This window comes from Panthera leo, chromosome D2 (genome assembly GCF_018350215.1).
Source record: "Panthera leo isolate Ple1 chromosome D2, P.leo_Ple1_pat1.1, whole genome shotgun sequence".
Lineage (NCBI taxonomy): Eukaryota > Metazoa > Chordata > Mammalia > Carnivora > Felidae > Panthera > Panthera leo.
The window spans coordinates 60,783,755-60,799,340 of record NC_056689.1 but is presented as its reverse complement, the minus strand read 5'-3'; the positions used below and the strand labels follow the sequence as shown (position 1 = coordinate 60,799,340).

At 43.5% G+C, this 15,586-nt stretch overlaps 1 protein-coding gene across 4 annotated transcripts in view; it reads right to left on the bottom strand.

Annotated features, from left to right (window-relative positions):
* The window catches only part of CNNM2 (cyclin and CBS domain divalent metal cation transport mediator 2), a 142,643-nt gene that overhangs the window by 32,545 nt on the left and 94,512 nt on the right, over positions 1 to 15,586 (bottom strand). Inside the window, exon 2 of one of the 4 annotated variants that reach the window (XM_042908177.1) lies at positions 13,759 to 13,834. The exons of the other annotated variants lie outside the window; for them this stretch is intronic. Within the exon in view, the coding sequence (XP_042764111.1) occupies positions 13,824 to 13,834 (11 nt within the window). The 3' untranslated portion in view covers positions 13,759 to 13,823. Of the gene's footprint in view, positions 1 to 13,758; positions 13,835 to 15,586 lie in introns of those variants that run through there. 4 annotated transcript variants of the gene reach the window in all.

The window sequence follows — 15,586 nt, the reverse complement described above, 5'->3', positions numbered from 1 at the left end:
ACAGATCCACTAAAGCAAGCACAAGGCAAACAGAGTCCGTGGGGTCTGAAAATGCCACTCAAACAGCAGGAGGAAAACGAACAGGAAGATTCAATAAGGAGGAACTCAAGCCAAACATTGTCTAATCATCATTACTGCGATGTTGGACAACTGCAGGGGCACAGCCAGCACAGAGTGTGAGGCCCAATGGGTCCCCGGGAGCTACACAGTGCTGTAGCCCATGCTAACCGAAGGGAGGGTCCAGGAAGCATTTGATATGCCTTTGTTTTTAAAGGTTTCTCAGTTTGGGGTGCCTGGGTGGCTCAGCCAGTTAAGCGTCCAACTCTTGATTTCGGCCCAGGTCATGGTCTCAAGGGTCCGTGAGTTCCAGCCCTGCATCGGGTGTGATAGTGCAGAGCCTGCTTGGGATTCTGTCTCTGTCTGTCCGTCTCTCTCTGCTCCCCCCCGCCTCAAAATAAATAAACTTAAAAAAAATAAAAGCTTCTCAGTTTTCAAACATAAAAGTTGTAACAACTGCTGATGAAGCAGGAATCAATAAAGTTCCTAAGAGTGAGTTCTCTGAAACTTGTGACAACAGAAATACATACTCTAGAAGCTGGAATTCAGGTCCATAAAACCAAAGGAAAATGGGACGGAGGATATCTGAATGGCCATACAGAAGTTCTCCCAAGGATACCAGTTTCATATTAGCAGTCAAAAAGTCTATCAAGGGGCACCTGGGTGGCTCAGTCGGTTGAGCGTCCGACTTCAGCTCAGGTCATGATCTCGCGGTCTGAGTTCGAGCCCCGCATCGGGCTCTGTGCTGGCAGCTCAGAGCCTGGAGCCTGCTTTCGATTCTGTGTCCCCCCTCTCTCTCTGCCCCTCCCCTGCTCATGCTCTGTCTCTCTCTCTGTCAAAAATAAATAAACATTAAAAAAAATTAAAAAAAAAAGTCAATCAATACTTACTATGTAAGTATCAATGAACTACAGTCCACACACATTCATTCATTCAAATATTTACTGATTGTGTATGATGTGCCAGACTCCTATGTCAGGGAGCAAAACAAAGCACTGGCTCCGAAGGAACACTCCAGGTGGGGGAGAGAGACACGAAGAGGAACAGACAATAAAAAAGCATCCCAGATTGTGTAAAATGAGCTGTGGAGCTCATAGAGGAGAGGCAGAATTAGATAGTACAGGATGGCCAGGGAAAGGCCTCACGAATAAGGTGACATCTGAACAAAGCTAAGGGCACGAAGGAGCCAGATGAAGCAGAAAAGGGCTAGGCCGGGTGTGACAGGTAGAAGGAATGATGGAGGCCCTCAAGAGGGAGAGGCTTGAGGAAAAAGCCAGGAGGTGAGTGTAACTGGAACAGAGTGGGCAAGCGAGAAACGGGTAAAGAGGAGGTGCAGGTCATATAACTATTATGAAGATGTCAGCTTTTACTCTGAGGCAGGTCACTGGAAGGTTCTGACCGTGAGTGATGTGATCCGTATGATTTTAAAATCAACTCCCTGGCTGCTGCGGTGAGAAGAGGCTTGGCAGCTGGTAGGACGAACATGGCAGTGGAGAAGGGCTGAGGCAGGAAAAAGGGAGAGCCACTTAAGAAGTTATTTCAGGAATCCAAGTGAGAGGGGATGGTGTCTTGGAGCAGGTGGTAACAGTGGAGGTGATGACAAGTACTTAGATTCTGAATATAAATGTTAGATACAGCCGACAGGTTTTGCTGATGGACTGAATGTAGGGCAGAAGAGAGAAGAGTCAAGGCCAGCTCTTAAGGTTTCTCAGTCTGAGCAACAGGAAGGAAGAGAGTTGCCATTGACTGAGGGGCTGGGGAAGGCCCACGGTTGAAAGGACGAAATCAGTTCCATTTTAGACAGGGTAGGTGAGAGATGCCAGTGGGTGGACAGAGGATAAAAAGAATGGGGTTTTGGAAGCCAAATATGAAAAACCATTTCAAGAAGCAGAGAGGAGGGGTGCCTGGGTGGCTCAGTCGGTTGAACATCCGACTCTTGATTTTGGCTCAGGTCATGATCCCAAGCCTCACATCGGGCTCTGCGCCGTGTGGAGCCTTGCTTAGGATTCTCTCTTCCTTTCCCTCTGTACCTCCCCCTAGCTTGTGCCCGTGCTCGTGCTCTCTCTCTAAAATAAAAAAAATGTTTTTAAAGAAGCAGAGAGGAGTCAAAAGTATCAAATGCAGCTAAAAAGGTCATGAAAGGCGATCACAGTGACCAAAGATGCTCAAGAAAGAAGAACCTAAGGACTGTCACATAAGTACCAGGCCCAAGTCCCTGTCCAGTGTGACTTCCACTCGGGCCCTTCTTGCTAACAGGGAGACACAAACTGGCCTGCCTCTGCCAGGTGGCCTCGCAGAAAGACCTACATCACTGAGACAGAACTGGGCTTGTCCTCTCCAAGTACCCGCTTCTGGAAAGGATTACCATCGGATCTCCGATCACCCAGGCTTCAAACTCTCAAACCGCTGTGCCTCTCCTCTCCCCTCATTTCTCCCCAGCCTTTTCCTCTTACTTTTCAGGGAAGAATCAATGTATCAAGTGCCCAAGACACACAGATCATTAAGTCTTTACAGGTAAGTACATGCGCAGAACCACTACCCAGGAGGACTAGCAGGGTCAAGGCAGAACAATGGACCGAGGGGGTGAATGAGGCAGGAGGTGGGGGAGAGGAGCCCTGAGCAAGGAATCAGGAACAGAAGGGGACAGAAGTGCCCCCATAGGATAAGCAGACTTCCGGTTCCAAGGCAGATGCAGGCCTGCCTGTGGCCCCCCTGGTAGGACCTCCTTTCCCCAACCCCTTCTCTTTGTTGCCAGCAGATCCCAAAATAGAAATCGCCGTGATCCAGCAACATGCCACCTCACGATCACCCCAGAACAAGTGAAGCGATGCTCCTGCTTTCGTCAGCCACATCTGGAACACGGTAAAATACACACAAGAGGTCAACTGAGAACAGAACTACCAAGGTCCCGTAAGGTGTTAGAACTATGCCGCCCGAGGAGGAGATGAAGCGACCAGAGGCATTTAGCTAGAAGAGAAACCGTGAGCAGGGATGAGACTTGACAAAGCCTTCAAGTCCCTGAAAAGGAAAGCCATCACCGGTGCCTGTGCCCCCCACCCAACAGCTTGTTTCCTGCACTTCTACCTTGATCTACCCCAAAGTTAAATGTCTCCTGAGGATGTGGGGCTCAAACTCCCGGACTGTGAGATCACGACCTAAGCCAAGATCTAGAGTCAGATGTTTAATGGACTGAGTCACCCAGGTGCCCCAAGATCTTAACCTGCTTGACGGCAGGGACCTTGGCTTTACTCGTCTTTGGATTTCCCTCCTCCCACCTGCCAAGTCTAGCACACCCCCTGACACCTGCCTCTTCCTGCTCCTGCAAACCTAAGCCTCACTGGGCCTCAACGAACTCCTGTCATCCCGCTCCTGGGTATTCATTTCCCATCTCCTGCTGAGTGAAGGAGAAAAAGAGGTAGAGTAGGGTTCAAAGGCCCTCAGAACCTGGCCCCACAGCGCCCTCCTTCCGCCTCTGTCTCCATACTCCTCCTACGCTCTCACCAGCCAGCAGACGACTGGATTAAACCAAAGCCCCAAGGCCTCACTCCAGCTCTTCCTCTGCTCAGAGGCTCTCCTCACGGTCCTGGATCCTTGCTGTCCCTGTCAACGCAGCCCCAGCTTCAACTCGTCTCCAAACGTCACCCTTCCCAGGAAGCCCTCCCTGGTACCCAAAAGCAGAAACTGTCTTTTCCATTTCTCAACTCCTGCACCATCATCTGCATTTCTCCTAAGGGGCAGTCACTTGCTGCCTCATCGTAAGGGATGTGATCTTCTCTCCTGCTAGCTCTGAATGCTCACACCCCACTCCACCCAGCAGGTAGGAAGGAGCCTCTCCCAGAAGGGGTCAGCAATCACGGTACCCCAGCCCTTGCACTCACTGCCATAACACAACTCTCTGGGGCTACCGTCCCCCCAGAGCCACGCCACAGTCCCCATCATCCCCGAGCTCATGTGCCTGCATCTCTAACCCACATTACTCTTAACAGTAGATAGGTCCTATCCCCCCATTCATTTCCCACTCAATTCAACAACTCCAAAAAAAATAATAAGTAGCGTGAATTATAAGCCACATTACACAAACATAAAGCCATTTTCTCATATTTTTTGTTATTAAAATGTGGGTGACTTCTTATACGCGTCTCCTAGGTCTTCCACTGACTAATGCAGGGACAGACGGCATAGAACAGGAGACCAATGGCTACACTTGCTTAAGGAGAGCCAATACAGTTTCATTTAGGGAGCTATCACCTAGCTATTTCTGTACTATTTAAAACTATCTCGGAAACAACAAATTCATGTGCGCGTTTTTTTTTTTTTTTTTTAAGTACTTATTTTACCTTACCATCCCCACCAGAGCTAAATGCATTTTTTCCAATTGAATTTTCCCACCATAAAATACACCAGAAAAATGTGACACAGATCTTAAAATAGCCCTACATAAACAATACATGAGTATATATATAGCAGCACTTGCTGTATATAGAAATCACTGCTTTTAAGTGATGATAACTTTTGCTATTCTGGGAGACAAAAGCCCCCTTTTACCAAAAGTTTTACTACTTCCAAAAATTCCTGTGGCCGACCAGTAAGTGGCTGGCCGAAGTCTCTCTGGTGGGACAGCTCCTCCACTCCAGACATGTGGGGTCATCTCAGTCACCAACAACCTCACCCCCAGTTAGCTCATGTCTGCCGGGGGCGGGGGGGGGGGGCGTCTACTGGGGCCGAACACAGAATCATGGTTTCCTAAAATATCTAATTTGGGGGGCTGGGGGTAGGGTTGTATTGGACACAGATAACATTTCCTAATAGGACCATTTCCTGGAGAGAGCTCTGAATTTATCTACTAACTCAGTAGCTTACAGAGCTTTCAGGGAATGGCCCATTCGTCAGCCAACTCAGTAAAGAGGTTGCTACTCACTGAGGTCTTCAACCTCCCAAGAACCTTTTTTTTTTTTTTTTTTTTTTTTTTTTTTAAGCAGAAGCAAAGCAAGAACCTTCCCAGACGAGGACTGCAGAGCCCTGGGTGCTGTGCAGAGAGCCCCCAGGAGTCAGAGCACATGGGCCCGATGTACCAGGGCACGGCTCTGATGCTGTGCCTACAGCTCTCTATGTGCTGTCAATATCTGCTTCTTGACATTCAGAGTTTGGTTCCACCTTTTGTGTGTGTGTGTGTGTGTGTGTGTGTGTGTGTGTGTGTGTGTGTGTGTTTTAAGTAGGCTCTGCACCCAGCATAGAGCCCAAAGTGGGGCTTGAACTCACGACCCTGAGACAGAGACCTGAGCTGAGAACAAGAGTCAGACGCTTAGCTGGCTGGGCCACCAGGCACCCCTTCACCTTCCCATTCTTAACTGTACAGTTTTGTTCTAAGTCCCTAAAACATCAGTGTCTGAAAAACTTAAGTTGAAAATAGCTTTTAAGACAATTTTGAAGGTATTGTGCTTGTAGCCATTCCTACAGTATTATCACTAAATGTCACCTCTCCACAAAAATCTCTCATGCAGTAAGATCAGAAATAACATACATTGAGAAAATCCAATCCACGTGGTTCTCAGATTTTGACAGCCGTATCGGTAGAGATGTGGGGAAGCTATGGTTGCTGTGAAGGACATGAACATTTATTTACACGTTATAAAAATCCTGAAATACACTGAAACCACAGACACCAGTCTGGTGAAATGCAGGCATACAAATATTCACTGAATGAGTAAATCCACAAATTTAGGTCCTTTCAACAGATTTTCTATGTTCAATCTATACATACGACTTTCTGGGTTAAAAAAATGGTGTTTCATTCATTCTCAAACTACCACCTGCACATTTTTAGAGGTATCTTCTGGACTCAGATTTTGTCTGGCATTTAAGTTTATTTTGAGAGAGAGAGAAATCCCGAGCAGGCTCTGCACCGGCAGCACGGAGTCCAACACCGGGCTCTAACTCACAGACTATGAGATCTTGACCTGGCCAAGACCAAGAGTAGGATACCTAACTTGCTGAGCCACCCAGGCAGTCGTTTTGAAGTTGTAAACATATCTTCTCATCATCACTGGAGAGACTGCATTTTTTTACAATATGCCCAATGATATTTCATCTAAGAATTTAACCTTGATATTTGGCAAATTTTTTAAAAGTTTACTTATTTCTTTTGAGAGAAAGAACACACATGGGAGGGGCAGAGAGAGAAGGAGAGACAGAATCCCAAGCAGGTGCCACACTGTCAGTGCAGAGCCCGACGTGGGGCTTGAGCTCACAAACCATGAGATCATGACCTGAGACAAAATCAAGAGTCAGATGCTTACCTGACTGAGCCACTGGGGTGCCCCCAAAAAACATTTTTATATTCAACACTACACTCAACTGTCACCTACCATTTTCCCATGAGGCGTATGTTGTACCACTCATCAAATCTATGTTGAGTATATGTTTTATTCCCAGACAGGATTAAGTATATTTAGGTGTCTACCTCCTTAAGGAAACTATTTTTTTAAAAAGATTAGAAAATGATCCTTCCTATTAGAAAAGGGTTATTTGTTTCATAAGATGGATCATTGTTACATTAGAATTTTATTGTGAGATCGTATATTCATGTGAAGTTATAAGAACAGAAAGATCCCGTGTATTTTCACCCAGCTTTCGCCAATGGTAACGTCTTGCAAAACTAGAACACATCACAACCAGGATATCGACACTGACCGAGTCATAGTACAGAACATTTCCATCCTCACAAGGATGTCTCATGTTGCCCCTTTCCAACCACACAGACTTTCCCTCGCACTCCCCTAAAGAGAGCATTTTAATAGCTTCTCTGGTGCAAGAAGTGCTTAGTTTTCTACTGGCAGTGATACTTAAGCTTTAGTTTTAGAAGTTTACACAACTATCAACTCACAAAGTGAGTAATTAATAAGAAAACATTTTTCAGCCAACAAAAGCTTGTTTTACACACAACTTTTGGAAATTTAAGAGCTGGAGGGGGCCCTAATCCCGACAAGATTAGCTAAGCGAGGCTTTCCTGGTTGAGGCACAAAAGGAGGCAGTTATGAACTATGAAGGCTCAGATAGGATCGTTTTCCAAGAGCAGCAGGGACACCAGCCTGGATTTAATAAGTGTCTGTAGAGCCACCTCTACAGCAGTATCCTTTTCCAGGCAGCTCCCCGTTGGTTTCTCTCAATGGGATAGATTTTTGATGTGTCACCTTGGAGCGTAACAGTCCCCAGTAATTCAATTAAACACTAACGTAGGTGCTGCTGAGAAGGGATTTTGCAGCTATAATTAAAGGCCCCAGTGGGTTAACTTTCAGAGCGATTATCCTGGGTGGGCTTGACTTGATTCGCTAGAAGGCCTTAAAGGGGGAGGGGTGAAGACTTTCTGAGGGCGAGAAGAAGTGCTACCTGTTGACAACAGCTGCAAACCATGCCTGGGTGTGACCTTCCCTACTGACTGTGGACTCTCTTAGCCTCCACAATTACAGAAGCCTGTTCCTTCTAACAAATCCCTTAACGAATATTTTGAGTGTGTATCTGTCCTCTACTTGTTCTGCTTGTTGGACAGACTCAGGATCCACACCGCAAAGGGATTTAGAAAGCAGATACCAAAACAAAATTCGGATTAGATGAAGTTTTCTTTTCCCAAACCTGAGACAATGGACGATTGTCTACGAAGACAAACTAATATGTATGCTGTGCCAGTGAGGCATGCTCAGTGAACTTCCTGACAGAAACAGCAAGTCAAGTAACCTTTTGGAACAACAACAAAAAATTAACCTAGACTAAACTGTAGTTGTATCTACAAGGAGCCAAATCATTTCTTTCAATCCATCCAAATGGACTCTCCTATTAAAGACAGCCATCTGGTCCTCCCACCTAAGTTAGGATTCCAGGCGGAGAACAATGGATGGGCTTGTATTCCCATACCACCTCCCACTTGGTTCTCGCTCTTTTGCTGGTCTTCAGTTTTGCTGCCAGATGCTTTAGCCAGAAACCCAAAGTAAGGCAATTAATAGAAGATTCCAGCCATTCTGTGACTTGCTTAACGGCCCATCCAAATGATTTGTGAGAAACTCTCGTGAACCAACAGAATAGAAACTGAAGAGTTTTTTCCATTATTCCTCTCTCCCAGAGTATTTAAAGACTTGGATTTTCCCATCTTTTGAGGAAATATTTTCTTATAAATAGTGAGGCATGCCGGGCATCTCCATTTCATCTTTTTTGGTGGTAACACTCACTGTACTCTCACTGGAATGTTTTCCTAGTAAATGATCAGCAGTGGAAAACATGGCTAAGACAAAAGATGGCTTTCAGGCAGAGATGATGGGAACCTTCTCATCTTTCCCAAGAGACAGGTAGTTCTTCTATACAACTGTGGTGTTTATTTTAGAACTAATGAGCCTATTTCTGACTTGTGGCCTTTGGCTGATGAGGACTGACTATACTAGTGAGAGAACAGTCCAACAGATTCAGAATAGTCCATCAAAACCAACAGGAGATTTCAAAAAGACAAAGATATTCCTGCTGCTAAGGCCAAATATCAGGGTTTTAATTTTATGGTTTTCTCTTCTGCTCCTTCCTTGCGTCTTACCTTTTTGGACCAATAATCATTTAGAACTCTGTTTCGTAGTCCAAAACTCTTGATGCCAATTCAACTGGATTTCCTGGATGATTTCTACACACAACTAGACAAGATCAGTAACAATACCAAGCCATACATAAAAATATGATCCTCTTGTGATACTCGTAGTGAACAAAAATTATCTAAGTCTAGACAAGCGCCAAAAACACTGCAGATCAAACCGCACCATACATTTGCTTTAGGGGCAGGCATTTTATTGTATTATTTAAAAAAAAAAATTTTTTTTTAACGTTTACTTTTGAAGCAGAGAGAGGGATAGAGTGTGAGTGGGGGAGGGACAGAGAGAGAGGGAGACACAGAATCTGAAGCAAGCCCCAGTATCTTTAGCTGTCAGCACAGAACCCGATGTGGGGCTCGAAACCCCGAACCACGAGATCATGACCTGAGCCAAAGTCGGATGCTTCAACGATTGAGCTACCCAGGAACCCCTAGGAGCAGGCATTTTAAGGAAAGGGATGAGTAGGCATCCATTTTTTTTTCTTTTTCTTTTTTTTTTTAAGCATGCTTAAAGGGCAAGCTAAGGGCTGATTTTGTTAGACCTATCCCCTTTCTTACTCAAGTCTCCTTCTCACAAAGTTCTTCCTGAGGACCTCAAGTTGGAGTGAGGAAGTAAAACTGCTATTGTACTGCACAATTAATATAAGCTAATAATTACATATTATGTAGTTAATCACCATGTGATAGGAGGGAAAAAGCTACAAGATCATCAAAAGTCACTGAGTCCTAAAGTTGAGGGAAAACGACATCATGTGGTTCAATTTCTTATCCAATGTAATAATCCTGCATGCAAATTTTATACAAATAACAAACTTGAAAAAAATTAGGCAGGCAAAAATATCCTGACGTTTTCCTTATTGTCCTGGCAGAAAACAAGTCCTAGCATTTTAGTCTTCATTTCCTATTCGTGGCAAACTCCAGCACGTCGTTGTCATTTGAGAGAAGAAAAAAAGATGTAATCAGATGACTTTAACAAGAAACATTTTCTATTATAAATTCTTTCACAATTGCTTCTTCACACCTTCTCCATTATCTGTCTCTCCCCCAGTGTCTCTGAAAACTATGCTGGAGATAGAGATTGTTTTCAATGAGGAAAAAAAAAATCACCACCCAAATTTCACCAATAGAAGCCTGGTTAAAGAAATTCTAGTACATCCATACAATGGAACACGATGAAGCTATTAAAAAAAAACAAAACAAAACACAAAGTAGGTCTACATTAATTATTATGAAAAGTTATCCAAAATACATTAAGGGAAAAAAGCCTGGAATGTTGTCCACAGTATAATCCCATTTGCATAAACTGTATACATATAGAAAAATTCTGGCAAAAAAATAGATAACCATGTTCACTGAAATATGTAGTAACATTACAAGTTTGTGTCTTACAGATAATAATTCTGACAAAATCTATTTTTTTGTACAAAGGGAGGCAAAATCTTGTCCTATTCCTCAAAAAAGGAAAAAAAGATTTATACCTGCATATAGTACATTATTGTATATAATCCTAATGAGAGGATGTTTGACTAGGAATGAATGAGCACAGAATCCTCTGTCAACAGAATCCTCTTAAACATCACCTGACAATCCTCTGGGCTCTACTGCTTACTCCTTCCTCGCCACCCAGCTCCACACAGATGTGGACTGGCTTTCTGCTCGTGCCATCAGCGTAAGCAGATACCACGTTGTGACAGGACTCATGATGCAGCTCAAAGTGCTGCTGGCTTCTGCCAGGGGACTTCCGAAATCTCTGCAGTTAGGCGCGTGCAATCCGGAACAGCGAAGAACCCATGCCCCTGGGAGGAAACTTCCTCCTCTTGTCCCAGAGCACAGTTCTAGGAGCATTTCATATGGCTTTTCAAAATGTCCTAGGTAGGCGACACCTGTTGCCTGTAGCCACAGCCAAAACACTATCATATCCTTGAATTTCTTTCCCTCCTTCCCATTTCACTTCCTTTGTCCTGAACACCTGTTCCCTGGGATCCCATTCCAAATAACCTTCCCTGTACTCAAGCCTTTGTATGAGGCCAAAGTTCTGGCTAAAACATCAGATGAGTGGGAAAGTTTTTCTACCAACCAGTTTCTGGCTTCATACATCTCATTGTCTTTTATTTCCACGAGTCTGGTGCCAGGTGTGTTGGGACACATTTGTGTCCTGACACGACGAATGCTGGGCCTGCACGTTTGGGTCACAACGGGCAGGAGTATTTCTCCCTGCCTTTTCTACACTGGGTTGGCTAGCAGTAACTTAACACATAGAAGGGACTGCAGACCCTAACCAGATGTATGTCCAGCTCAACTTCCCCACAGCTGGACTCCAAAAAATGCCTGGGACCACTCTGACATCACCAGACAAGAGCGTGAGAGAGGGTAAATCAAAGAGGCAAGAGAACAATCCTGACCAATTGTAGTTAAAACATCTGGACTTTGCAAATTTTACTAAAACATATGATCATGTAAACACATTTGCTAGAGCCCTTTGTGGCACCTATGCATGTGAAAAGCACTTAACCCTAAACTTCATTAGCTTTATGGTAAGTCTGCTTTCTACTACGTGGTAATCAGGTAATGGTAACCAAAGTAGATAACGCACAGACTGAAAACTCTCAAATCTATATACCACCACCACCCTCCAGTCCAGTCTTCTCTCCTCAACTTCAGATATAAAAAATATCCCAACTGGGGGTGCCTGGGTGGCTCAGTTGGCTAAGGGTCCGACTCCTAGTTTCGGCTCAGGTCATGATCTTGTGGATTGTGAGTTTGAGCCCCATGTGGGGCTCCAAGGCTGGCAGCACGGAGCCTGCTTGGGATTCTCTCTCTCCCTCTCTCTCTCTGCCCCTCCCCCACTCGTGTTGTCTGTCTCTCTCTCAAAAAAAAAAATAAATAAATAAATGAAAACTTTAAAAGAGGTCCCAACAGCCTACTTCATTCTCTTCACTTGTCCTACGAGCATCTCAAGTTCAACACATCCAAAACATCCAATCTGTTCCTCCACTTCCATTTCTCTTGCCGATGAATGGCACCAGTATCTATCAAATGTGAAATCGAGGCAGTCATCTTAGATTCCTCCTTTTCCTCTAGGTCTACCCTGCTAGGACAGATTGGTTGCCAAACACTGTGCTAAATTCTAAATTTAAGACTGTCTCCTAAATATCTACTGAATCTCTCCAATAATCTCCAACCCCATCACCACCTCACTAATTACAGGCCCTCACTATTTCTCTTCTGAACTGCAACAACCTTCCAACAGCTCATCGTAAAAAGCAAATCTCAACAGGTTATTTTCCTGCTTACGATTCTTAAGCGGCTGCCCATTACATTTAGGACAGTTTAAATGCTTCAGAATGGCCTGCAACACCCTTCGTGACAGGATTCCCAGCCCTTTCTCCAGCCCCATCTCCTACATCTTTTCTCATTCCTCACCACAGCACAGCATCTGCCATGTTCCAAACCAGATGTGCAGTTTCACAGTTTCCTCTGCCAAGAACACCTTTTTCTTCCCTTGGCTCCTTGCCTATTACTCTTCCTCTGAGACACAATTCAAGTATCTTCTCATCCTGGAAGTCTTCCTAGCCTTGCCTATGCCAGCTGGGTTTGGTTGTCCTGTATCTGTTTCCATAGAGCCTTCGCTAGCTCCATCAACGCATCGATTATCTTGTCTCATAATTCTCCTCTGTGACACCGTGAGATTCTTGAAGGCAAGAGTTCTCTTTTATATCGAAAGCCTCAGAAACTAGCTAAGCACAGTGTCTGGTATACAATACTTTCAATAAATGTTAAAAAAAAAAATAGCTCAAATTAATCATAAGAAAGTGGGAAAGCAGATGAAGACCAGGAAAAAATGGTATTGCCTTTGCAAGCTCTTGTCATAGATTGTTTTTCTTCCTAGGGCACAATGAAGTAAATGAGGCCAGTGACTGCTGGTCGACTGTAATTTTAGCCACCACTTCCCAGAAGAGTGACCAATTGTTGTTACCTAATCTAAGGCCTTGTACATAAAAGACTCTCATTTCCCATTTAATTTAATTGAACTGATTTTATTATTTTAACTCCTATTGGCACCAAGTCCTAGAAAAGTTACAACACAGTTTATCCCCAGATGAAGCCAGCTTGAAAAGCAAGTAGTAATCAAACCCTATTCTCCTTCCTGTTGAGTCTGAGAATATCTTCAAAGAATTTTCATTGTCTTCTTAAACATACAACATGAATTCAGCCTGGAAACCAAGACTCATTCAAATAGGATAGCTCATCAGGTTAAAAAAATATATATGCATTTAGCTTACTGAATGTTCAAAAGATCTCAACATTCAATTTTTCATGTAAAGATCTTTAAAAAGAGAACATCCTTCTAAGGGATCTGCCCCTCGATAAAAATGTTAACATACATGCCTTAAGCTTTCTGGGAGAAGATGCTACAACCACCTAGTAAGAACATCACCTTGGTTCCTAACATAACATTCAGAATATCTAGGTCACCCTTGGTCACCTATCCTCACAGTAAGAGTCACAGGTTTTATAGTTCAAGTATGCACGAGGGGACCCCAGAGAATATGGTCAGTGTTTAAGGGGCTTAAAATTACAACTAGATCTGGGTTTGGATCCTTTGGTTCTGGTGTAACTAATCCCCTGTAAGATAGAGATAAATCTTAAGTTTCCTACGAAAATTGAATGGTAAAAATTTAGAATTTAACACCATACCTGGCACATAGTAAGTACTCAAAAAAATGATGATGACTGTGTTACTAATGAATTTTCTCCTGGTTCTGAAAGTTAAAAATTATCTCAAATGTACATGTTTAATACCTTTTAATATATGTAGAAACAGGACCCGGGGATCACTGGGATTACTCAGCTACAAGTGGCTTTTAAAATACAGGTTATAGGCTTCTATCAAAGAAAGTAACTTATATTACCTGAGCATTCAATCCTACGCAGGTTTGTTTTGTCTTAAAGTTCTTCAATGTAGTGACTCTACCCATTGTTCACTCTGTTTCTCGAAACCGAGATTGTGCAGCTAGGTGGATCACATGGGTTACGGAGGTTGTCCTCCCTCCCCTCTCACCTCTAGAAGTAGTTGCTCCCGCTTACTGGATGAGGCAGTGGGGAGGGCGGCCCATGAAGGAAGCTTGTACAGCCACTGCCTTTGTCATATTTCCTCTGTGAAGAAACAGAAGACTTCAGTTCCTGGGATTGGTTAAACTCTAGGTTAGAGAACTAAGGAACTACTTTGTATTTTACTCGGAGTCTCCTCTCGCTTTGTGCATAGGACCACTGCAGCAAGACCGTCGCGCACTTTTTGCATCTTTGTCAGGAAACTGGAATGATAATAAACACAGGTGGCTTGCAATACACAATAAAGTCAAAGAAGCTGGCACAGAGCAGAGAAAGGCTCAGAGACTGAGGGAATGAGAAGCGGAAACACCAACGAAAGACCAAGTTATATGCAACGACCACACCAACCCTGACATTTGCAAAGATAATGCCAAGATTACGATGTTTAAGATCTGAATTCACTTGCGGTCCCCTCTGGTGCAGGTCATGGATTTGTTCATCAAATATTTTTACTGAGCACTCATTATATGCTAGGCACCGTACTGAACACTAGGGATTAAAACAAAAAAACACGTATAAATAAGACGTTACGGTCAAGGAACCGGAAGTCAGGTGGGGAAGACAAGGCAAGTACAATTCCAATATGGTAGACTCTCCCTTAAGCTGACCTCTGTGTAACAACTTGCTGATGAATGGACACACTCCATTCTCCCTGTGAAACACACGGACCGAGGACTCCAGCACACTGAATGCTTTGGGCTCATAGGTTACCATCGAGTACTCTACCTCCTTTGCTCCCATAGATTAAGAAGAAGGTCTACTAAGAATTGGGTATTTTTGTTCCCAAACCTATTTATAATATCTGTACTTGATGCCACACCTATGTAACTTAAAAATTATAGAAACTGATGACAATAAAGAGTTGTTGTTTCTATGGCAACTATGATCAACTGTGAACATGAGGAATACTCTACGAAGATTCTGCACTAGGATGGCTGCAAAAATGCTTTTTACCGTTTGTCTACTGAAAAAAAGAAAACTGAAGTTTAGAGAAGATTTAAAGAAGTTAGGGAAGATAAATTATAGACGAGCTTCATACGTTATCACAGGAAACACCAATCAGTGAACCCACGCTCAAAAGAAAATGCCCTGGATCTGTATCAGAAAAACAGCAATACTATTTTCCAATGCCTGCTGCAATAAATTAACTCAGGCAAACAGTAATGGCTGCTCAAACCATTAAGGGAAAGGTTGATGGAGAACAGAAGATTCATGTGGTGCCAAAGCACTGCTCTGAGGATTACTGCTAATCCCAAAGGGGAGAACCTAGGTTTACAATGGAGACCACGGGCAGTGATCAAATTTAACATCATTAATAGTGGAAAATCAGACTTCATGTGCTACCTGATGTGATACGCTCTGAAGTACATTTCATCCTCTATGAAGTATTCCTGCCAAAAGTACTTAATCAAAAATTCGAATCCCATTTCTGGTGTAGAGGAAATACAGGATAGACAGATGAAATGCTCTCATGAGGAAACAATCATAGAAACCCAAAATGTAGGACACGACCAAGAAACTAGACTGCTTTCTTCAAAAAGTCAATGTCGTCATTCATTTTGTTTGGTGTTATTTGAATAAACAATTTGGTGACGTAGGAAAACATCTCTTTTAGAGTTACCAGGGGGTCAAACAACAGGATGTCTTGAATTTGTTTTTAAAATACTATAGCAAAGGAAAAAGATTAATGAAGCTTATGTGGCAAAATCTTGACAGTTACCAAACTGGTGTTGGCTATGCTGTGGTTCATTGCCTATTTTCTCTACTTTTGTGTATATTTGTAACTCACACAAAAAG